The sequence below is a fragment of the Perna viridis genome, chromosome 8 (genome assembly GCF_037379345.1).
Source record: "Perna viridis isolate PV_CMFRI_1.1 ecotype Kerala chromosome 8, ASM3737934v1, whole genome shotgun sequence".
NCBI classification, from domain to species: domain Eukaryota; kingdom Metazoa; phylum Mollusca; class Bivalvia; order Mytilida; family Mytilidae; genus Perna; species Perna viridis.
This window is the reverse complement of record NC_142452.1, coordinates 39085504-39110974: the sequence shown is the minus strand read 5'-3', so window position 1 is coordinate 39110974 and position 25471 is coordinate 39085504. Positions and strand designations below refer to the sequence as shown.

Below are 25471 nucleotides of genomic sequence, written 5' to 3'. Positions count from 1 at the left end.
GTGCACCTGATCCATGCTCCCAATTTTTAGTGGAGTCCGAGTTGCTCATTTGCTTTTGTTACTTTGTATGTATGATTTTAGTTACTTTATGTTCTTTGTTGTGTATGTCTGTTTTCCATGTCTGGTCTTTGTCCCTGGATTACATTCTTTTGATTACCGCTATAACCTTGGTTCCCTTGATTACTCTCCCACTATTTATCCTTTATCCTTTCACTCTGTTTTCAATAGAACAGAAGACGAAAGTATGTGAAGATATCAAACATATAACTGCATTAGCAAATAAAGCGTAAGTATTGATGCTGTGTTTGCGTAACCCTAGAAACGCATAACAAATAAAAATGAAGACTACTGCTTAGGGAATAGGACGAATAGAACGTCTAAGAAAATAAATGGTAACATCAGTAATTTTTTGCGGGCCAATTCTGTGTATCCGTTAAGTAATATATATTTATTATACAATTAAAAGATAGTTAAAGCACAATATAGATATTTTCAGTTTCCGATATACTGCAGCTTATCGCAAAAAAAAATAATTTGATAATATAGGTTAAAAACTCTAGATATATTAAGTTAAAATTCGTCAACTAAATGAATTTGATAAATCTATATCGGTCAATGTATTTTACACTGATAATAGCATCAGGTATTGAAATTAAATATCCACACAGATTGACTTCGGAAACAATTAACAGATTTTGTCGTGTTTTTATTTCAGTGTTAAATAGAAATCAACGTAATATAGTAGATAGAAAAAAAGGACTACTTTGAGAACTACCTGTCATTTTTTTAATTATGTCCCACAAAACGCCGAAATAAGTATGAAAATGACTTATCAGACCCTGGTGACACCCGACACTCGTGGACAACTTAAATTTGCACCCCCTTTTTCCCTTCATTTTTGTAATGCAAATGTAAAAGTAAAAGTTATTGACAGACTATATAAGGAGTTATTCAAGGCAAACAAAAAGACTGTTGTACTATATAATGCATAGACGCCGGTAGATTTTGATCTGGCAGTAAATAGAGACATTTAAGTTTATATATATCAACGCTGTTTTAGTCTTAACACCTCAATATTTAGTTACCTGCAGGAGAATTAATCAATGTACGAATATGAGTATGATCCTTTTCGGAAAAGTATATTCAAAATAGTATGCTTGCTGGACATGTCAATTATAATACACTATGTAAACCCTGAGATGTTGTTCTCGGTCCCTGTGTGGTTAAGTGGTTTCATAAATGCTCAATGTGTACTTAATGATATGTGAAGTTGGTTGTAAGAACATAATTATACACTTGACAGCAGCAGACACAAATTTTGAAAACGGTTTTTATTGTAAATATCCAAACATTTTCTACCAACTGAACACATTGCATGCAATATTTGCTCCCATGACAATTTATCAATTAATGTCAAGTTCATTTTAGGGCAAGAGTTAAGCCGTATACACAAAATCCTATACAAATTCCGAAAGCAAAAAAAAAGGGAAATCATTATCTAGAAATTTCAAAGGAGTGTAATGTATCCCTTCTAATTACAAACATGTTTTGATTTTGAGTTAAATTTTGTATTAAGTATAATCCTTTATTTAAATTGTGTTTCCATCCATTTCCACTTGATGTTTTACCTTTTCCTACCTGATGGTAAAAGGATGAATGAACCGTAGATGCCAATACACATTTCGTTCCTTAGTTATTTCAAACTGCCCTTCTGTTTATTCATATTTAAGAGTAATAAAGGGAACCAAGTTTCTAGCGGAAATCAAAAGAATGTTAACCAGGGACAAAGACCTGACAATGAACAACCATTAGCGGTTGTGTGAATTATTGATGCAACGCTCACAAGAAATGTTGCCTAAAAGATGTTTCTGAAGGTGAAAGCCTGACTAAGATCGAATCTTTCAGTCTTGCTTGTCTCGTACGCTGTTTGTTTAAACTGTCATACGACTGACATGATCTATCGTTTGGATCATACAAATAAGCCAAAAACCTACGAATTATAGATACTGCGTCGTCTAGATCTACGACGGGCAAGTTGTATGAATAAACCATCTTAGTCATTAAAGAGTTTCATGTTAGACTTCTTTCCTACACCATATATCAAAAAAGTGCTGTCGCACCTTTTTGTTGCTTAACGTTGCCTCAACGTTTTCTTTCAGATATAAGGTTTCAGTGAGCTAAATATATTACGTAATGGTTTATAACGTCTGCAATTCCTGAAATTCGTGACAACCCCTGCTTTTTATCAAAGTTCTTGTGTGTTTGTCAGTCGAAGGAAGTAGTGGACTAAAGGAAACAAATTATTAATGTCAGGTGATCTGACAATTGTTCGACCATTTATGTTTTTCTTCGTTACGAAAATATTAGTAAATAGTGCCTGCAAAATAATACTTGTGTTCGCTTATTCGAGGTTACATTATAGCTGTTCACATGTAGTCATCCATCACCATAACTTCCATTATATCCGCCTGCAAATTACATATGTTTGATCGGGAAGCAAACTCTTCTTTTTCTAAATATGGTTGAGGGCGAGAGTCTTTATTTTTGTCGGTCAAGTAGTTTCAGAGAAAAGGATTTTTGAAAATTTATCCATGACGACGACAGACTCCAAGTGATGGTATAAGCTCACTTTAAGAAGTACTGTGTAAAATTTCCCGCTAAATTTAGGACATATTTAGGTCAAGGAATGCCACCTGTCGGATATAGTAAAGACTAAGCCATGTATTATAGAGAATGAACTTCATTTAAAAATGTCTTTAAAAACAAACATAAAAAGTAATCCATGCTTTCAAATAAAACCAAAACCACATATTTTGGTAACCCGGGTATGCACATTTAAATTTATTTAAAATATGATACAAATAAATAATCTGATTTGCACCAGGCTGGAAATAAAATGTCCGGCCTGAAAAGGAACGTGTCGTTTCCATCAACAGTTTCTGTGTTAATATTAATTAGGAACATAAAGACCACTGCAAATGTATTGAGCCTCGTGATTTGCTAAACTTGTAAGATATCGTCTAACGGAATCATAAGAACAACAATAAAAAAAAACATTTGGTTTCAAATTAACGATCAACTCTCTTGAACCAAAGTCATCATAGATCTATAGTGCTAGATCTATATGAACTGGGGTAAAGAAGCATTTGCCAATGAAAAGCAAAATCACTGTTATCACAAGACATTTGAGCAGTTTTTCAAATACCAAAACTCTAGACTCACATGCAGAAAAACATGATTTTTCATCTATGAGCCATGACACAAATTGTGTAACACTTGTTGACACAGTTTCTATTGCAAGTGAAAATGAACAATCGCTAGAAATCGGTTAAAACTGGTTGTTTAATGTGAAGCCTTTTTATATCATAGCGGAATTTCGCCGGCTTAATGCAAAATTTGATAATGATCTGCGCCGGATACGTCTATTTCACCTGTCATTTCTCTGTATAACGATAGAATCTCTAGAATGGTTAAGCAGTCGGTTTATTTTAATTCATTTATTATGCAATATAGCTGTCAACTCGCTATTTTGGTAAATATGATTTAATTATTCCCAATAAACATGAAAGAACAATGTTTTTGTTCGTCTATCAGGTCTTTTGATATCTCTGATATCAGGTTTTTAAACCTAATCATGACCATATTGGTCAGTGCCAGATTTGTCCTTGATTGTAGTGCTTGGTATTTTTACCTCAATGTTTGGTGGTAAACCCAGAATAATATATGGCACTGTCTCTACAATGCTCTGGTAAAACAGGCGATTCAATGTCGAAATTATATTTTTGCTGCATGGATCTATTCTTCTTCTTTGTGGAGCTTTTCATCTTTTTTGTAAGTCTTGTTCTTTAATAATAACAAAAAAACGATTGGTCTAGTCAGACCTCGTTATCAAATCAACTGGGAAGCATTATGTCTCCTTATTCTGTTTAGTGGTATTTTGGTCCCCGCCGTGTTTTGGTAGATATTGAACTTTGTTTACCTAAAATAAGATTTGAAGCAAGAACGGTTGTATAAAATGCTGAAGCCTTTTAAACTATGAACTGACTCTTGCACTTCAACCTTAAGAATTTCCAGAGCACAAATGATATGTTTTAATTGTTTGGTCAAATGCACAACCTAGGCATATTTTGCATTCTTCCAATTTTAAAGATTCTTTGGTGAGTTTTGTAGAGCTTGGTTACACTTTAGTTGGGCTGCCAAGGTTTGCCATTTCAAAGAATCAAACATTCAAAAGGCATATCGAAATAACACTCGATCATTGACAAATGTTTTACGATTGTGTAACTACTTTAATTCAAATCAAGATGTATTTGTTCAATAAAAATAAAGGAAAAATACATGAATAATTGATGACAAACATCCATGACTATTATTCTATTTTATTTTCAGAAAACTAAACGCAAATCCTATCTCTATATCATATAAAAATGATGAAAACAAATTTTGAATGAGTTTTAACATTAGCAAGAAATATATTAATATATTAAATATATATATAAAAATAAAACCTAAACAATTTAATAATTAACCAATTTCAAGATTTAACCCGCAACAACAAATCGAATGCGCCATACACAATTGGTTGCCATGTTCTTCATTTTGTAAGCTTCTTCTGATAATTAATCACTAAATTACTTGGAAATGTAAAATGCAATGAAAACAAACAAACAAAAATTGAAATTTCTTCAAAATAGCTGATATTTTAAAAATTGAAATGTAATGCAAGTCAAACATTATTACATTGTATGAACTCAGGCAACGAATAGAAATATATTTCGGCAATCGACTGTTAATAGACCTTATCACATATTATTAAAATAATTACTGTATTTTCGAATTATTAGTTTTGCAATAAATCATCGGGGATTTTAGTTTAATCCCGGATCCTTGCTAATAGATTACAGTTGCTGTTAAACAGAGTTTAAAAAATATAGACAACGTCAAGAAAGTTATAACCTACTTTTTCACGTTAACTTGTTAAATAGGTTTTTGAATATTCCTTCATGTCATCGTTATAAACTAACTTTTGGCCATTTCTGTGCAAGAGTAATCAAGGGAACCAAGATTATAGTGGTAATAAAAAGAATGTAATCCAGGGACAAAGACAAGACATGGAAAATAGACATACATAACAAAGGACATAAAGTAACTAAAATCACACATACAAAGTAACAAAAATAAATGAGCAACTCGGACTCCACTAAAAACTGGGAGCATGGATCAGGTGCACCGGTAGGGTAAGCGTCTTCTGTTTTTCTAGAAACACCCGCCGAGTTGCTCATAAAAAGTCAAGTCCGGGGTAGACAAACAAGGAAAGGAAAACTATGACCCGTTGAATAAATCAGTTTTCATGGTGCTGATGGATACATCATAACGATCCACGAGTTCATGATGACGACCATAAAAATTCTGTAGTGATGACTTCAATCTTGTAGCAACATAACCCTGTTCCAGAAGCATATGTGTTAGACCTCTAGCGCGATACAAAATGTCTACGTAGTTTCGGCAAGCTCTGGCATAACGTATGAGTTGTGATATGAACTCTCCATACGCAGGAGCCGAAGGGATGTTGCCACAGATGAAAGGAAAGTTGACAATTCTGAATGAAAAGTCATCACGTTTGTCGTAAAGTTTGGTCAATAGTTTTCCTTTACCATCGATTTCTAAGTGTATGTCAAGATATGAGGCTGACTTCACAGTATCTGTAGTATCCTTTATCTCAAGTTCTTTTGGGTAGATGCGATGTATCAAATCCCCGAAATTAGGATTGTTTAAAGATAATACGTCATCTACATAGCGGATACTGAGATTGAAGGATCTAGCCAAACGATATTCCTTCTTTCTATTAAATCAGCTATAAAGTCAGCCTCATACGAGTGAAGAAATAGGTCAGCAAGTAAAGGGGTACAATTTGTTTCCATTGGAATGCCGACCGTTTGTACGTTTCAACTAATTTATTATTAAAACGTGAATTTTACAACTAAAAACTGGCCAATGGAATTTTTTACGGCTTTGTAAGTCTTAAAATGAACTTAAAAATACCCTTGACAAAGAATATGGGCCATAAGGCCTTCTTCTGTCTACTTAAATAATTGGTAAAAATTGTTAAAAATTCGAAAGAAAACTAAATAATCATATAATTTACATTGTATTGTAAATTTTCAATTTTATGCATTAAGTTTGTAATTTAAAACGTAAAGATTGAGAAACAATTGCACAAAACCGTCATGAAGGCTACTTAGTTAAAGAAAATGGCATGTTTCACACTTTTGCAAGTTGTTTCATAATGAGATCCAGCGTTAACCAAAAGAAGATTGAAACTAAAGTGTGCATTTATTCATTCTGTTTGCAAGAGAAACGATTTTTCGGTTAGCGCTAATTAAACATATAACGCTAGTGGAAAGGTAACCGAGGTAATAAACGATCCGATACACTAACCTATAGTTCTCTCTTTAATCCGCTTTCAGCAAGACACCCTCGATGATCACCGAATTTTATATGAAAGTATTTTTATTATGTCAATACTTATTGAAAAACATACTTGGTTGCTTTAAGCTTTTTAATACGTAACTTGAAGTAAAGATTTTTACAGGGAAAAACACGTGACTGTATCAAATCGTGATTACCCAACATTTTTTCTCACATTTATGTCAGACACTGAGGATAAACTTGTTATCTATTACCAAAAAAATAAAACAAAAACCAAATACAAACAAATACCATGCAACAGTCCACATTAAACAGAAGTAAAACAATATCATACTTAGTATGCGTCTCTGAATAGGCTTAACAAACCAAACAAAAAAACACGGTTACTTTATAACTAAAACAAATAGTGTAAAATTAAACACTTATGTGTAATTGGTTTTTTTTAATTCATTCAACATACACTTATTGAATACGTATATGGCTCTCTTTATTTCGCTTGTAAACAAAAGTTTTTTGGGTTTTTTTTGGAGTTTGTAAAAAACGAAGATAAGACAAATTTGTTTTATTTTTTTTTAAATAGAAGAATTTGAGTTTATTAAAAGGAGATCATTTCATTTCTTTAAGTAGACGCTACACACTCTTATGTACCCTCATCCTTTAAAAAAAAGTTCAAGGTTTGTGTTCGGTGGATGCATCAAATTCATAAAATATTAAAGTCCTTTTTCCGGGTTGACCGCTTCCCTAAAGCTCATATGTGAATACACCCACAAAAAGGGGAATATATTCAAATTGTATATATGGACTGCAAATAAATTAAAAGGAAATGTATCTGTCGAGATTGTCACAGGAAAGTAACGTCCGCATATTTGTATATTTTCGCTGCGACGTCGTATTGTCCGTAACGTCGCCGCGGGCGGAAGTGAATAATCTAAATAAACGATAAACCGACACGGTGTATTTTATCCAGCCTAAAACGCCCAAAACTAGGATGTTTATGGTGCCGTGAACCATAGCTGAAATATTGCTGCACGGACGTAACACACCAACAATCAATCAATCATTTGACTTTTCAAACTTTGTTTACATTGTCTTAAGGTCAATGAGAGATAACTCTTTACCTGGTCTTACTAAAAACATGATTTTGCCTCGGATTCATTATCGCAAACTGTGTAAATGGTGTTTTAATCTTGTGATTAAAGTTTTAATTCAGGTCCAGTGGATGAATTAAAATTTAATAACACGATCAGCATTTTTAATGATTTATCAAATTTAATGACAAGTTGAACAACAAGTTAATTACATAATTAATTTTAATTAATAGATTAAGGTATTTTAATTACTAAGAATCTCACATGTCTAAATGATTGTTTAATGAACATGTCAACGATTTGACCAAAATATTGTTGCGATTTAGAGCTAACCCATTTGCTATCACAAACGATATCGAGAAAGCTTTCCTACATGTTGGATTAAACCAAGCAGACATAGACGCCGCGTGATTCCTATGGCTCAGAAATCCGTCCGATCCGAACAGCCTACTCTAGAAGTACAGGTTCAAATCCGTATTAATCGGGGCAACCTGCTCAACCTTTATTCTGAGTGCCACCGTACTTAAACATTTACAGTTGAACAAGAGCGAAACAGCAGAAATCGTGGAGAGAGATACGTGGATTATTTCAGGCGTCCGAGACGACACCGAGGGTATAAAGTATTTCATCAAAGCGAGAAAAATGATGCCAATAGCAGGATTCAATCTAAGATCACAGGCATTCCTTTGCGAGAAAATACGAAAATTAGCAAAAAGTCAGAATTTATCAGAGAAAGATCAACACATAAAAATACTTGGAATGCTTTGGAACATTACAACCGACGACATCATGTATCACCATGGTTATTCAAATTTGAAAGTAACGACAAAGTTACGAAACGAGAAATCTTGAGACACAGCTCGCAGATATATGATCCGCTAGGACAAGTTACCCCTGTCACAATTAGAACTAAAACATTGATACAAAAATAACGAACAGTGGACTTGATTTGGATGAACCGATATCAGACAGCTTGAGAAATATATGGATCCAAATAGTTAGCGATATTCAGAATGCTATCACAATTGCAATTACAAGATCTTATTTATTTTCAACAAAGTACGAACAACTGTACACTGCATGTCTTCGTAGGTGCAAGTCCGTTAGTTATGGAGCAGCCGCATAAATATGTAATTAATCTGATTCAACACTGATGATGACAAAATCGAGAGTCGCGCCATTTCTTACATACGTCAGAACTATTGGATACCTACGATTAGACAGTGCGTCACAAATATAATCCATAAATGTGTCACATGCAAACGTGTAATCGGAAAACCATACAGAGCATCGACAATGTCTCCTTTACCGAAAATCAGAGAGAGTGCAAGATGCTTCGCCGTTTACTTACACTTGAGAAGACTACACTGGAGCGTTGATCACCTGAACAGCAGACTCTACCTACAAGAAAGCATATGTATGTCTTTTCACGTGTGCCTCGACTCGCGCAGTACACCTTGAAGTTATTCCCAATCTTAGCGAACATTAGTTTATTCGAGCGTTTACATGTTTTATCAGCCACAAATCACTGCCAAGAACTTTTATTTCGAACAACTCTACAACATTTATTGCTGGTTCAGCGGAAATAAGGAGATTGTGCAATTCGCAAGTAATTCAAGACTACTTAAGATCACATGGATTAACTTGGCAGTTCAAACCAAAACGTGCGCCTTGGTGTGGCGGATATTTGGAGAGACTTATTAGACTTACTAAAACTAGTTTAAAGAAAGTTTTTGGTCGTTCGCAGGTAGATATGGAAACTTTAGTGATAGTAACATCCGGATAATATCAAATACTTATCACATCTGTAGAGATTCTGAAATCTTAACATTTTAGATCACCATAAGGTCTTCGAAAAGTGTAAACACACACAAAAGTAAGTTTAAAATGGCCCTGACAACAAAGTGATAACTGTAACTGAACATTGACATTCCTTAAAAAAAACTAAAAAGTAAATTATTGACACAAAGACACATTAATGACCATCATTGACATTATGACAAAATCAACCATTTCTTACCAAGTGCCATGCTGCAAGAGCCGCAGACATTTTTGAAATAGTCGACAATCTACCTATATCAACAAAGTTAGATTTAGTCAATGCAAAAACTCCAAAAGCATGCTTCATTCATAAATTATTTGTTGAAAATTTTGAATTTTATCTTGAACAAATCTACTTGTACCTTCTGACAATAGTAACGTCATGAACTAAACAGTTAAGATGAGATATAGCGCAATATTTTCAAAAATGACTGAGATCTTACATAAGGTTGCAATTAGGGGCCGAATATCTGTATTTTGGAAAACAAAGTTCAAATAATAGACAATGATTTGAAAATTGTATCCTTTACGAATATATCTATCAAAGGCTGTGGTCAATCCATTGCCGACACAGTAAAATTTGACTTTTTAGTTTCTAAATTTCTTTCAAGAAAAAAACACATGGCACGCAATTTCAAATTTTTCATACAGTTTTTTTTAACGCAATTTCAAAGTTTCGATACAGTCTTTTTAATGCCACTAATTCATCAGTATTTGGCCAATCGGGAAACATATATGCGATCAGGTGACTTTCGTTTCCATAGAAGAGCGTTCTTAAGGTCAAAATATAAAAACCGAAACTAAAATGACTGCTTCGGAAAAAGCAGTATATATACAAATAATGAGTCAGATTCATCAAAAGCCCATTCGACAAATATTTCTTAATATGCGTATTTGGCAGTATGTATACAAGGTAGAAAAGTCATAACTATCTACAGAATCATACGAAACTTGAAAGTTAAGAAGCCCATCTAATACTTCATAAGATTTTTCGATCCTCATAAAATAGATTAAGTAATGGTTTTACAGTACCTGTATGGGATAAACTTCCCATTTAATGGGGTATTGGGCAATGGGGCATGGGGGATGTGGCAATGGTAAATGGGGCAATGGGGAATGGGGAATTAGGAATTAAGCAAAGAGGGATGGAGCAATGGGGAATGGGGCAATGGGGAATTGGGGATGGAACAAAGGGAGATATGAAATGAGGAATGGGATTGAGTATATATATATAGGGCAATGGGAAATGGAACGAGGGAATAATTCTGATTTGTCAATAAAAAAAGAAATTCTACCTTTTTTTCGCGAGCAACTAAAAGCTCGTCTTCACCAGATTTAGGTTTTCCTACCTTACTCAAAACTAGATGCATGCATTTAATTAAATGAAATTTCTCTTTAACTTGAGTAGAAATAAAACTCCAAACAAAATGTGGCATGCTTTGTTCACTAAAAGTATTATTCATGTTGAATTGTAGACGAAATATATTTTTAACCCAAATATATTTTTCAGAGAATTAAAAAAAATGCATTTTACATACCAACTGCATTTGTATAATGCCACCTTAACGGACTAATAAGGGGCCATTCCAGTAATTTTTTTTTTTTTTCTTTTTTTTTTTTTTTATAAAATCAATAAAGTTTTGGAGTGTAAGAGGATGGGCGTAACTGACAATGAACTTGCGCGTTGTCTGCCGCGGAATTCTGATATATAAAAATTATTAATAAAGGAATGAACCTTTTACTTACCAATGCGATCATAAAATATTAGATTTGGTCGATGCAGACTCATGATGTGGTTGGCTATCACAAATGAACGTAAAACAGAATCGATTCATATAATGTAACGACTCAAAAATGTGGTGAAAAGGGATATAATGAACAACAGAGGGTGTTATTTCAACAGGACAACACTAAGCCTTAAACGGCGCGTTTTCAATTGTTATTCGGTCTGCAAAATTTGACTGTTGGCAAGTCATACGATCCAGTTGGTGATAGGCCGGTATTTTTGATTCGATACGTTACCATACTCTTACTTTTTTTAACTTTGACCATATCGCTCGTATAGATATAAGAGACCCATTAAATCGATCGAGGTACACTTCGATCACTCCAGAGAAAATTTCCTTGGGTGGGGTGTAATCGACCACTTTTTCAGTATTTCTTCACTTCAAAATGTTATGAATAGTCCACAATCCTTCTTCTAAATTAACTAAAACATCTGTAATGGTTTTTTCTTGTGCAGAGTATATTTTCAAAAGTCTCAGATGCATCTATTCCATTTGTAATTTTTTTTTATATATTGACTGTTGGAAGGACGTGTGATCAAGATTTTGAAAATTTGATTCCTTGCATTGGTGTATTAATAAAAATGAAATGTTTCTTTTAGCAAAGAAACACTACTAGTCTTTCAGATAGTTATATACGCCTACGAAAAACCTTAAAGTTATTTCATAGAATGTTCTACAACTATTTCCAGTAAATAAATTTAATGAATCAGAAAAACTGTTTTGTAAGTTTTCTTTTTCAACGCAAGCTTGGGTGAACAGTAACATATTCTTTTCTTATTACAAATTGTCTGTTTGTATGATTTTCTTTTTTAAAAACAGTTCAATATTGAAGACAAAATTAGAACCCTTAAGTTGTAACTCGTGGTTCGTTATGGTGTATCCATCTGCACCATATAAACTAATTTATTCAACGGGTCATAGTTTTCCTTTCCTCGTTGGTCTACCCCGGACTTGACTATTTATGAGCAACTCGGCGGGTGTTTCTAGAAAGGCAGAGGACGCTTACCCTACCGGTGCACCTGGTCAATGCTCCCAGTTGTTAGTGGAGCTTTTGATACTTTGTTTGTATTATTTTAGTTACTTTATTTCTTTGTTGTGTATGTCTGTTTTCCATGTGTGGTCTTTGTTTGTGGATTACATTCTTTTGAATGCTGGTATAACCTTGTTTCCCTTGATTTCTCCTTCTATTCCAAAATATATTAGTCAGCAAACATTTGAATACTAAGGGGTTGGATTTTTTGTAATTACAGCTCGTTCCATCTCGGTTATACGGTGTATGTTGATGTGTTCCATGGAGATAATAAAATATCGATTGAGTGAGGTGTGTTTCGATGTTGTTACAGGCCTTGTAAAACTAGTTTGACCCCACCACCGACATGCGCTTGTTCACAGTCGGGAGATTTTGATCATTTTTAATATGTCTTTGTGTTGTTATTTTTACTTTTTAGTCGTCGTTCTGTTACTGTGGATGTTATTTATATTTTGTTTGTGCTTATTTCAGATGTGATTGTATGTATTGGAGACCTTTTGGTTTTCTCTGTAAGTAATAACTATTTTGTATTTGGGTTATACACTAATGCATTTGTCGAATTTCACCATATTTCTACCCTCCTGTCTATATATTTAAATCCTATTTTCCGATAGGTCAAAAGCATGTGTATCTTTAACATATTGTTAAAATTATGGTCATTTTGAATGCTGTCAAGCTATATACATGAAGATATGTTTTATTTCGCTTGGGACTTGGTAAATTTCATTGATGAAGACACTGAAAGCATGGAATAGTCGGTCACTTTTTAATTTATATTCGGTGTAATTAAAAACATAAATACCTGTCCCTGCCATGATACATTTGTTCAAAATATAAACAACATTTACCCACACATGGAAAGAAAATTATGATTCAAAATTCACCAAACTATGTAACAATGTAGATTTCGTATACAATATGAAATATGTTTGCTGATAAAGAAACATTTCTCACTCAACAAAATATATCACTGGCCCCCTCTGAAGAAAATCATCTTTGCCTAAGAGTGTGTAAGTATGGTACAGTAGCCCATCAGCAGTTAAAATCAAGACAACATATTATCACTGCAGTTGTGTCCCTTCAAACTGGTCAATATCTCTTTGAATTATTATATTTTAAAGGTTTCCGAGGATGTTTACGTATAGTCTGCTTGTATGATCCTGAAATATATCGGATTTTATTTATCATATTTATCAAATTTGCAGTATTACAAATGTCTTGTAACTTAAAACACTGAGGTTTCATTCCTTGTATTGCACAAAGAAGAATCTCCGGTGATGGATTGGGCTTCCCATTTTGATAAGTTTGGATTTGAGTACTTTTTGAATGCAATTAAATTTTGCATATAGATCTCCTTATCTATTCGATTCAAATGCTGCTGATGAGAAATGACTCATTGAAAAACAAGTACGACACATCAAACGTTTGCAATTCGGTGATACATTAGGTAAACGAGCTTGAACTTTATGCATTTTTCGAAAAATAAACACAACAGCCCTTTATACATTAACAAAAATGTAGTTTCGCTTACTGTGTTGCAAAAACAAAATTGTTGGAAATATTTGTTCATGTTGTTTTATAATTGCGATTTCCACTGAATTCTAGACGCCCCTATTTTTTTCTAAACAGAGTGTCAGTCAAATGAATAACTAATACGTATACATGTATCATGTGTGTTCAGTGGATACGGGTAAAAAGATTCTTTTTAGTTGCATTAAGATGTATATTTGCTCTACAGTCTTTCTTTAATAAAAAGGGGAAAACAGTTTAGCATTATACTGTTCCTTGAACCAGTATTAAATACAATCATAAATAACACCAGCAGGATCTTTATTTTCTATACATACCATTGTGCTATATATGTTTCATATCGCTCGATCATTAAACTAAGAAACAAAGAATATACTAGCAGAATAAATATCTATATCTTTTATGATTCAGCATTTATTTTCAGCGGATTTAAAAAAAAACGTTAACCAATTACCGAATTACCGTTTTTTGACTGTGTATAATGCATTTAAACTTTACCTGTTGTATCTCCTATTGTATGTCATAATCGATTTGACATGTGAAAGAGGTCTTTCAATCTCATATATAAAGTCACTTGATCCTGTAATAAACGTTGGAGGAAAGTAAGACAATATTCATTATAAAGATAAATTATTTATATTTTATATAGTCTTTTCCTAAAGATGGTGGAACGCATTTTTCAGCAACTATTAATAGAAAACTAAAATATTTACCTCCGAAAGACAATAACTGGATGGTACATCAAATCAAAGTACAACCTAGATACTTCTATTGTTTTTAAAACAAGCAAATATATATATGAGACTTAGACTTAATTTAAATTTTTATACATTAAAACAATAAGAAACTTTATAAACTGAGTAACTCAGTAAACTACAAGAAGCATATAATAATAGTTGGAAACAAACATTTTATATAATTCAGGGAACAGAGTGTTTTACAAATTATAAATTTATGATAGCATTTTCAATGCAAAATATCGTATCTTAGCCATGTTGCATTGCTTCGTGATGTTTCTGGAAAGTAGTTATAAACTAAACAAAATTCTCCTTGATCACACCGAAAATCCTTGGAACCGGAAAAATATATAAGCTGCTTTCTTTCTTTGATTTGATATGTGATACATGTAACTGTTTAAAATTCTTTAATATGCATTAAGTTTTAACTAAACTAAAAAAAACTAGGTGTGAATCAAGTAATTTAAATGAATTTTGAATATAAAATATGTAACTTTCCAAGCTATTCATGTAGATTAGTGAGTGATTCAAATTAATCGTCTTTGTCAGAGACTGTATTTAAAAAAGAAATTGGTGTTGTCTGCACTGCTTTGTCATCTCTTAAAACTTGTTTTAAATTGGTAACCAATCCAAGATCATCACTTTTCCTTTTGGTTTCATCTGAATTGATATGCCATGAGATGATAGCATTTAAATCATTCGTACTTCAGGGGTGAGGCGGAAAAACTCACCTCATACAGTGAATTGCAACTCAGGAAAGGATCGCGCTTTATATCTAGTTTAATTGTTTCTTTTGAAATGCGTCAAAAACGATAAAAAAAAGAAAAAACATATCATGAATCAATTATCCCAAAATAAGCATTAAGATTTTTGTAGCTAGAGATGAATGTTCTCGTTATAACTCTGTGATGTAAGTTAAAGCATAACAAAGGTCAACATGAAACTTTGTTCAATCTAAAATTAAATGTTCTTTAATTTACAAGCAACTATACATGTATATACTGTATATAGTAAAGTATCTTAAAAATTCAGCGCGTAAAATGTGTTTCTAATGTTGCAGGCGGTATTGTTTACAGATGTATTCAAACATCTTATAAAATGGGTGTTGTGTGTGGTTTAATCAATTTACATTTTATTGTAAAAACTACAGGATACAATAATTTACGATTGACAGCAGATGTAATGATAGGATTGCAATTCTTCCTATGTGATTAAATCCATATCAAGATTTTATATATACCACTTGTATCAACAAATAATTACAGTGTGTATTTCTGTAGGTGCCTGACACTTCTTCATCGTAATTTTGTTCAATTATATACTTGTTTATCGAATACAAAGTCGTAAATAATGTACATAATTCCGGTACAAGTGTAAGAAATCATTTTTGTATGATGACTAATATTCAAATGCTACTAAACAATAGAAGAGCAGAAATGTACTAGTTACCTATAATCGGACGGATAACAATTTTACCTTCAAAGATATTTCTTTATCAGAATTAAAGTTATAAATTTTGATAAACTGGTTAAGAAACTGGCGTATTGAGTCTTCAAATCTGCCTTTGTTAAGAAGTTCTCTGATTGGCAGTAATGTTCCAATAACGATCGACCCTTTGTACACAAGAACTCCTCTGTATGGTTTCCATACACTAACACTCTCTGCAGCCTTCTGCATACTCTGTATTACATCTTTTTGTTCCTTTTGCGAAAGATCTGGAGATGATATTTCATACTTGACAAAGACTTCTCCTGTATCACAAAATAGTTAACTGTTATCGTATTACACAGCAACAAGATGAAACCATTGAACCATTTACAGAGCATAATATAAGAAACACCTACGTTCTAGAGTAATCATAATTGTTACAACAGAAATTTTCACGTGAAAAGCAAACGTTAAATGTGTTATAGAAGTAGAAGTACCATCGTATCTTCCTTTTATTAAATTAAATACAAAAAGTGTTAATTTGCCGGCATATTAAGAACAAAACTGACTTAATATGCATTTCACAAATTTATGTTCTGTTGTTTTTCAAATTTGGTTCCTTAATAACCTGAAGATTAAGACTATTAAAAAAGAAGTAGCGAAGTTTGGTTTTTTTTGGGCATGTGGGTGGTGATTTTTTTTTGTTCCGTTAATTTCCTTTTTAAGTTTGGAAGGTAAAAAAACATCCTACCATCCTAATATAATTACCTCTTTATGATTTTATTTAAATAAAACAAACCTTGTTTAATGTCGGTTGTCGCTGAATTTGCATACCATTCAACTTCTAAATGAACACCTTTCTGTTCTTGTTTAAAAAAAAAAACCTTTACGAAACATATTAAACAATATTATGTATAGTGAATACGTTTATGGTGCAAAAAGTACAGATCAAGTTATATAAATTACTAGACTGACATTACATAACAGCGAGAAAAGAAATAATGTTTATGTGCAGAATTCAATAATTAAATTTTGTAATGTAACTGTGACGTCATCATCAATTTGAATAATTTACTCGATGATATTTGATATTTCAATTAAATTATAATGGCCGTTTAATTTTTTCGATCTATTTGATTAAAAAAAACCTAGCCAGATTGTTTTCACGTGACAATATGAAATATAATATATATTTTCAATATTTTTTTTTATTTGACGGTTATAATAAAGAGGAATAACGCAAATATCGAAATACTAACCTTTAAACAATAGTAAAAGAGAATAGTTAAAAAAAAAAATAACAAAAGGCAGTATCAATGAAAATCTGAAAAGTATGAAAGAGTAATCAAGGGAACCAACGTTCTAGCGATAATCAAACGAATTTAATCCATGCAGGGACCAAAAAACAGAAAAACCGACATACGCAAAAGAACATAAAGTAACTAAAATAATACATACAAAGTAACAAAAGCAAATGAGTGGGCTGGACATGGTACATGGATTTCCAATTGAAATGATGGGTTACACCAGGGTATATTGCGGGCTTAACGTCCAACTTCCATTACGGTAGTTGTTTCCTTAATATTGCAAATTTTGTTTTAAAGTATTGACATTACACTGGTATTTTACACAAATATACCAATTTGGTGCATTCATAAAATATAGGTTGACGTGTGTTTTACCATGTGATCTGATGTGAGCATGTGAAAACATGTAATTGAATGTTTCTGACGTCATCTTAAATTGGACGCCACTGGGAACTAAAGTAGCATACTGAGCCACATACTGACCAAGCAGAATACTATTTGGACTTTCATTAGCACATATTTAGCAGGTATTTTCGGTGCTATTTATCTTTGACACATTATTTTAAATTTTGCAGATCATTGAATTGCAGAAGTGGTTTAACGCTACTTTATTATGGAATGTTGCCTGCAAAAACAATTAAAATGTGAACTCTCATGTTGCAAAAGCGGAACCGGGTCGTATTTATACCACCATATGAAATTGACTTTTCAAATTGCAGCTCATATTTAACATTAAAAACAAAATACTCACAAGGCAATCCACTACAATAATTCAGCATTGCGAACAAGTGATTATGAGAACATCATCAAATGATTGGTCCTTAGTTATATAGGGCATTCCTTTTACAAATCTCTGGAAAAGCCCTTTTATTACAGTTTGATGTAAAAGACATGTATATCTGTATTTTTTATATGCTGTGGATAATTCAGCACTTCCTAAAGTTCGTAAGGCCCTTTGTATATTAGCAATGAGGGTAATATTAGGTTCCTACTAAAAAATCATTGAATATTTTTTTGTGAATGTGTAGAAGTAAATCTTGACATAGGTAAGTTCTTTAACATGCTAGAGCAGTTTTCTTTTTTCAATCGATTACAGTACATTTTAATTTTTTTTTAATTTAACAATATAATAAAAATTATATTATTACCTACATATCATGTAATAACTTCGCTATCAAATCATTTTTTTATTCATTTCATACTGATACTTAGAGTAAAGTAAATATATAACACAAGAATGTTTTAAAATCAGAACACTAAACTATAGTTTATACAGAAAATAATTGTGTGAAGAGGTCTAAAATTTTCTTAAAATATTTATTATTATTATATCATCTTACACTACTTCTATTATTTATTTCTCATGCTCTACGTCACATACAGCACATTTTCGAATTGAAGCTCTACTTTTTAAACCGTCGGGACTCTCTCTTTTATTTAATCTGAAAATATTTCGCATATATGCATGAAGTGTTAATACCAACGAGTCGCTTATTGGCTTAAATCGTGCGTAACAAAGCCTTACGGGAAAATCCCATACTAATATTCACCATGTTGGTTTCTACGGGACGATTTGTTTCCAAATGAAGTTGGTAAGTTCCCGTCAAACTCCGGTGACAATCGTCTGCTTGATCAACTTCTCGGTATTGTACGTTGTTCGCGTAAAATAAATCCGAGATATCCGAACTTACGCCGAAATGCATTCTGGGTTCTTCGGTTTTTGGACAAACCATTTAAACGTAAACAACATATCCTAGCAACCCGATCACTGTAAACATGGCCGACTTTTGACAATGTAAATATTGGGACCGAGAATTAAAATCTCACCGGAATTTAACGATTCAATGTTTAGGGAGAAGCCGTTTGGCTAAACGAATGAGCAAGTCATTTAAGACAATTTAAACGACGGTAGGTGTCAATAAAGTCGTAAAAAATATTTGAACAGTATCTTATTTATGTGACGCCGAGTATAGTCTCTGAAGAGCCAAGCTACCGATATGTACTGGATATTGTGGTTTGAAATTTATAATTGCTTACAAGAAAACTATTTTGATGCTTTCTCTTAAAAATGCAGGGAAATTGAAGCAATGACTTGCTTTGAAGTTTTACACAAGCTTTAAAGAAAAAGTTCTAATACATGTACTTTTTTTCTCTCATTCAAAGCCGGTGACTAAAACTGCACGTGACTTTTTCAGCTTTCCCGTTTTAGTCCCGAAACTAAAATACCTTAGTACAATAATGTTCTTATTCAATGTAATTGATTGTTATTACACTGCTGGTTTCTATTTTACTCCAGACTTTATATTTCTTAGTTTCTGAGAAATAGGACCAACTCTGAAAATGTAACTCGAGTAGGTTACCGCCTTTTTCTATATGTATAGTACAGGATTTCTTTTCTAAATGCTACCCCAAAAAGTTTCTGTCCTCACTTCCCAGGGTCTTTAGTACTTTTTACACCCCCTAGCCTGAAGTCCTAGATTTGCGTTTGAATATCACTGCCCTATCATGCACATGGGCAGTCAATGTCCCATGATAATTTGCTTTTACAATTGCAAAATTATTAAAGCATTAGTAGCTGTTCAATACCTATAATTTTCCTTCTATCGATTGCAAATACATTCAAGACAAACGAATGTTGTTTGGCAATACCAGTGTGTGTCCATATTTGCCCCTTAGGCAAAAATTGTTTTTCTTAACATCATAACTTAATGATTAAGTTTGAAAATATCAGAAAATCTGCAAGAAATATCATGTTTTTTTTTTCTCATTATAATAAGAACAACCATATCAAAAGATTATCAATCTATACAAAGATTTAAGCAACAACAGTTCCTCCGTGATGGTGCTTCACATAAAAAAGTCAGTAGACATACATATAGTAAGATGTAATGAGTTTTGGAAACAAAACATACATAAGATGTTTTTGAACTCGATTTTTTATAGTTATACTTAACCTTCTTTAAAAGAAGAATAACTACATTGCAGTACTAAAACTGAATATTTTGAGTGTATGTCATTTTATATTATTTGCAGCAAAATGCAATACGTATTAAAATAATTGCAAAATCTGATAGAAAAAGTCAAATATGCATTGACTCCTACCCCTGGAATAAGCAGAGCAACCCGTTTTATGGAACCATGTTTTTTTTATCATAATTCACGTTTTTCTCAGCCATAGTTTCTACTTATTTAAAAAAAAACAAAAACAAATAAAAACACTTGTTAAAATCTGAAGTAACACTAAATTTTGACTTTTAACATAAAATACTTTAAACAATATGGTTAAGAAATACTTATAAAAATGTGTTCATTTAAATTTCGATTCAATAAATAAAGTAATCTGTAATTCAAAGCAGACCGGTTACATTTTTGGACCTGTATCATTGGTGTTATTCATTAATATTTTTATAGCTACGTTATGGGACTGCATGCTAGACTTTAACATGTATCTTTTAGGTTATATTAAAGTAATACTTAAATTATTTAATTCTGCCAGTTCCATTTTCATTGTGTCGATAATTGGCTTAACTGTGTCGATTCCGAGGTCTATTTCTCTATAAACCTCAATTTTAATGCTGACTTTTTTCTTTGGAATATCAGAGGCCAATTTAAAATTCCACCCTCTAAATAGTCCCACATTGCTTTGGTTTGGTCCTCTGCTAATGAACTGCTCATATGGCATAATTTATTTTTCTTCTACAATTTTATCCAGCCACACCACATGACTTGTAATTCGGTTTTGATTACACGTTTTAAATAGAGCATGTAATATTGACAGGTCTAAATCATTTACGGTACAGTTTCTATTTTCAACATTACCACAGCAGCAATGAATACCTATTTTATTTCCATTGTAGACAATATGCTTTGTTTCACCATTACCCATCGTGTATAACTTATCATACTGTTTACGAAAAAGTTTTAGTTTCTTACTACTCGTATTCACAACAGGACCACATTGACAGCACGTTGCATTGTGCATCAGGTGGAATATATCGTGTTTGCGTTTTTGAAGGTAAGTAATAAAGCCTTTGTTGTAATCAGGTTAGTCTAGAATTATTTTGTCAAAGTAACTTCTTATAACAGGTAAACATACTTTGTGATTTAACATGAAGAGCTGAAGTACATTTTTATCTGACGGGACAGACATATCCTGAAATCAATTACTGGAACTGTTTTATTGTTATAAACAAATGCTTCGTTTGTACTTTACAGTCAGTCGACCAGATACCGACACCCAAGGCTTGGTTATTTTTCCACAACTATATGACTTTGTTTAGTTCGTTACTTTTTCGATGGGAAAACCTTCCTGTTTTTGTTCTGCTCCTGGTTGAAACGTATCACTAAATAAATTTAACAATCTTTTACGAACGGCCATTGCTCTTTAGAATTCACCCTACGAGCTGTAATTATTCAACGAACAACAGTTGTCTCCCTTAAAGTAACAAATCGAATTTCCTAAAAATATCTTTATCCAGAAACAGAACACAATACTATTTTAAAATGTTTCGAAAAGATTCGAGGTTTCCTTGTTCCGTGACTTAAAACTTTAAAACCGGATTTGGGACCATAACCGTTGATCTTTCTCTGCACAATTTTGGTATAAAAATTCGTTTTGGCTTCAACATTCCAAAACCTGACAGTTTTTATATTTTTGTAGAAAAAAATGAAAAACATTTTCTCTTGAGTTTAGAGAACTATCAAACGACAAACTTTTTGAAAATTATCTTTTTACATCATTAACTACATTCGTATACAACGCAGTTGCTTCGATATACATTTTGAGGTTTCATTAATCACTTCTTACATTCCCATAACTTCAAGGAATTTCAAAACGTAGCTGTGAATTCTCAGGATAAACGATGTCTTAAAGGAGCATATCACTACAAAGCTTAGTTAATCATGATTATACTAATGGCACGGTGATCGCTGATGTTTCTCACAACAGTTAGTTAGTTGTACAAATAATACTGAAAATACACATTTGTACATTAAATTTGCTAATAAGTGCCAAATTACTCACACATGTAAACAATATTCATTTCAACTTTGTAGTGAAATTTCAAATATGATTTGTTTAAATTAAACATTCTCAGCTTTATTTTGACTACTTTTGATCATGATCAACATACACATATATAATGCAATAACAATGCATACCTCTAGGGTTAGTGTGCTTGGTTACTCCATAGAAGGCTTTGATTTTTTTGTGAGTGGAATACATAAAATTACCGCCCATTGATTTTTTTTAGTGGAATACATCACTGAGTATCAATCGATTAAGAGAAAAGGGAAAATAGAAATGCTTCACTACCTTGAGGTCTCCGAGGATATTCACTAACCAAGTAGTCAGACTAGTTGTCTTGTCTTGGATTTTATTTATCATATTTAACTAATTCGCAGTATTAGTTTTCAAAATACTGAGGCATCATTCCATTACTGTACATCTTAAAACCTTTCGATGATGGATTTGGTTTTCTATTTCGAGTACTTCTTGTATACAATATTTTTTGCATTTAGAGCTTCCTGTGTATTTGAATACGATCCTGCTGATGAAAGGTTACTCCTTTATTACGAATAAGTGTACAGCATATCGAAATTCGCAATATATATGATTATTATTTTTGTATTTAAGTTACTACTCAAATATGGTTCTTCTAACTATAACAAATATTTTGTAATTGTATCAAGAGTAATAACCCTCGCCATTTTGAATGTATTCACGAGTTAAGTAATTACTTCTGACCTCACATATTGCCTTATCCCCTTCATTCTATGTCACACCCCGTTCAAATTGCACAGATAGCCATATGGCATGATATGCAACGGTTATTGTTAATTATTTCATGTAGATGCGGTCTTGGTTGATAAGGCTATTTAACATTTCGAGAACAATAGACACTTTAATTGATATTCATATTTGCCTCTTTACCAAAAAATTTAAGTACAGCATTGTCATGGAAACAATTGTAGAAATCAGGCTATTCAACATTTATTAGGAATGTAGTGTTTGCTTTCATTCGAACATAACAATGAGCTTATATATACAACAAGAACAAAACAGACCAAGGTGTCATCTTATAATATATACATATCATAATTACTTAAACAATAAAAACTTGTAATGAGTAACAACTTAAGGTTCTGCTGAAGTCAAAATTAAGGATGATACTTTGAAATTTTTTTTTTTGGTAATAGTTTGCAAATGTGTTTCATAAATTCCTGAACATTTGCTAGATGAGATGTTTCTCAATTCAGTATTCTACACATACATAGATGCCATTTGTTAGTATGACATTTTATTACAAATATATTGTCCATAAAAAAGATGTGTAATATACAATAGCTTGATACAACAACAGAGGTCCAACCATGAAAATTGGGCCAAGTATTCACACACTTTTCAAGCTAGATACAATTCTGAATTTTGATTGTGATTCAATATTTGATACAGGAAACAAATTTGACCAGAATCACAGTGGCAACCTTATTCGTCAATAAGCAAAACCCCAATTCAATCCTAGCCTTCCTTTTGTGGTATGACACCTTGTGGTACAATTTAAAAGAGATTCATTCATATTTACTCAATTTTTTGTCCGAAAATCATGAAAATGCTCGTTTCTTGTACATTTTTCCTAAACAGTTCAAGTCACACTCCCATCATAAATCCCAGACTTCCTTAAAGGTATGTCACCTTGTAGTATACTTTCATAAACATATAACTTATACTCAAGTTATTGTCTATAAACATCGATTACAGCATACCATTATATCACCACCATTTTTTCCGGACTCATAAAAAGGATTTGCAGAGGTCAATTTCAGAACACTTTAGGCATTTGAGGACACAACATTTTAACTTGATGCAGTAAGGTCAAATGTTGATATATAGCATAAGATTCTTGGATGAAAAAGAAAACGGTAAAATAACTTTAAAAAATAACAATAAGACGATACAATAAGAAAAGAACTTCAAAACAAGAGGATCCCAGGAGCCTGAATTGCTCAGCTGGTTAAAATTTGTCTTTCAATGGTAAGAAATTTAACAAGATGTCCAACAATTTTGACGCAAGAAGACTTAGGTAGGACTTATCATAAGGATCATTTCAGCAATTGAAAGTTTCTATCTATTATAGGTTTCAAGATATTGGCTGAAACTGTAAAAAAAAATAATAATTTTCCATCTTTCAGGGGCAATAATTCTTAGAAGGAGTCGTCTGACAACTTTGATCCCTGAAAACTTTTAAAAGCCTTATAATAAGGATCATTTCAGCAACTGAAAGAGTTTGGCTAAACCTTACGGTTTTGAGATATATGCAAAAAACTACTGTCTGACCCCTCTCGTCTATCTTTTGTAATGGCGGCCATGTTTTTCAACGAATCAAAACTCCCCACATCAGTTCTATGCAGGATATCCCAAGAAACATTCATACCAAGTTTGGTTTCAATTGGTCAAGTAGTCAGAGAAGAAGATTTTTGAAAGAAATAACATTAAAAACAGCAAACATCGTTGAAAAGGTGCAATAACTCCAACATGGCTTAACAGATTAAAACCACAACTTGACCAGAGATAGACCTCATCGTGCTGAACACTTACACCCTTGTCAGAATTTCGCTAAACCTAACGGTTTTGGAGATATATTCAAAAATCTACTGTCTGACTCCTATGTTCTATTTTTTAGTAACAGCGGCCATGTTTTTCGATGAATCAAAAATCCTCACACCAGTTCTATGCAGGATATTCCAAGAAACAGTTATACCAAGTTTGGTTCTAATCAGTATATCAGTTTCAGAGGAGAAGAGTTTTGTATAATTGTCAACGACGACGACGGATGCCCAGTGATGGCAATAGCTTACATGGCCTTTGGCCAGGTGAGCTAAAAATTACAATAACAAAATACAATAAGATAAAAAAGTTAGCAATAAATAAAGTTAAGAGTATGGCACTTAGTGGTACAATATCAAAGAAGTCCATTTACTCATGATAATTTTAGTGTCTGGAGTTCTGGAAAATGCTTGCTTCCAGTCTAGTTTTGTTGCCTCATTCCTAAATAGTTAGTCTTAACCCAGGCATAAAATATTGTGGTACAACATCAAGACATCCATGTGCTTCCATTGGAGTTCTGTAGTAAAACTATATTAAATGCATGACTTTGTAGCAATTTTTGCTCCCTAATTCCTCGAATTTTTTGGTCCTCGGATGGTCATATTGGAACAATAACTAAACCGATATGAAAACCTTACACAAATACTACATGTATATTAAATATGATGACCAACAATCCTAAATAATAAGATCCGTACAGCTGTCTCT

General features: G+C 32.6%; 1 protein-coding gene across 1 annotated transcript; it reads right to left on the bottom strand.

Annotated features, from left to right (window-relative positions):
* Positions 1 to 13121: 13121 nt before the first annotated feature.
* On the bottom strand, positions 13122 to 20839 carry LOC148610444 (uncharacterized). The gene is made up of 4 exons (XM_088543192.1): positions 20632 to 20839; positions 15899 to 16173; positions 14184 to 14265; positions 13122 to 13315 (listed from the first exon to the last, which is right to left on the bottom strand). The coding sequence occupies exons 1-3, from the start codon at positions 20837 to 20839 to the stop codon at positions 14206 to 14208; spliced, it is 543 nt and encodes a 180-aa protein (XP_088399318.1). The 3' UTR covers positions 13122 to 13315; positions 14184 to 14205.
* Between the last annotated feature and the right edge of the window lie 4632 nt (positions 20840 to 25471).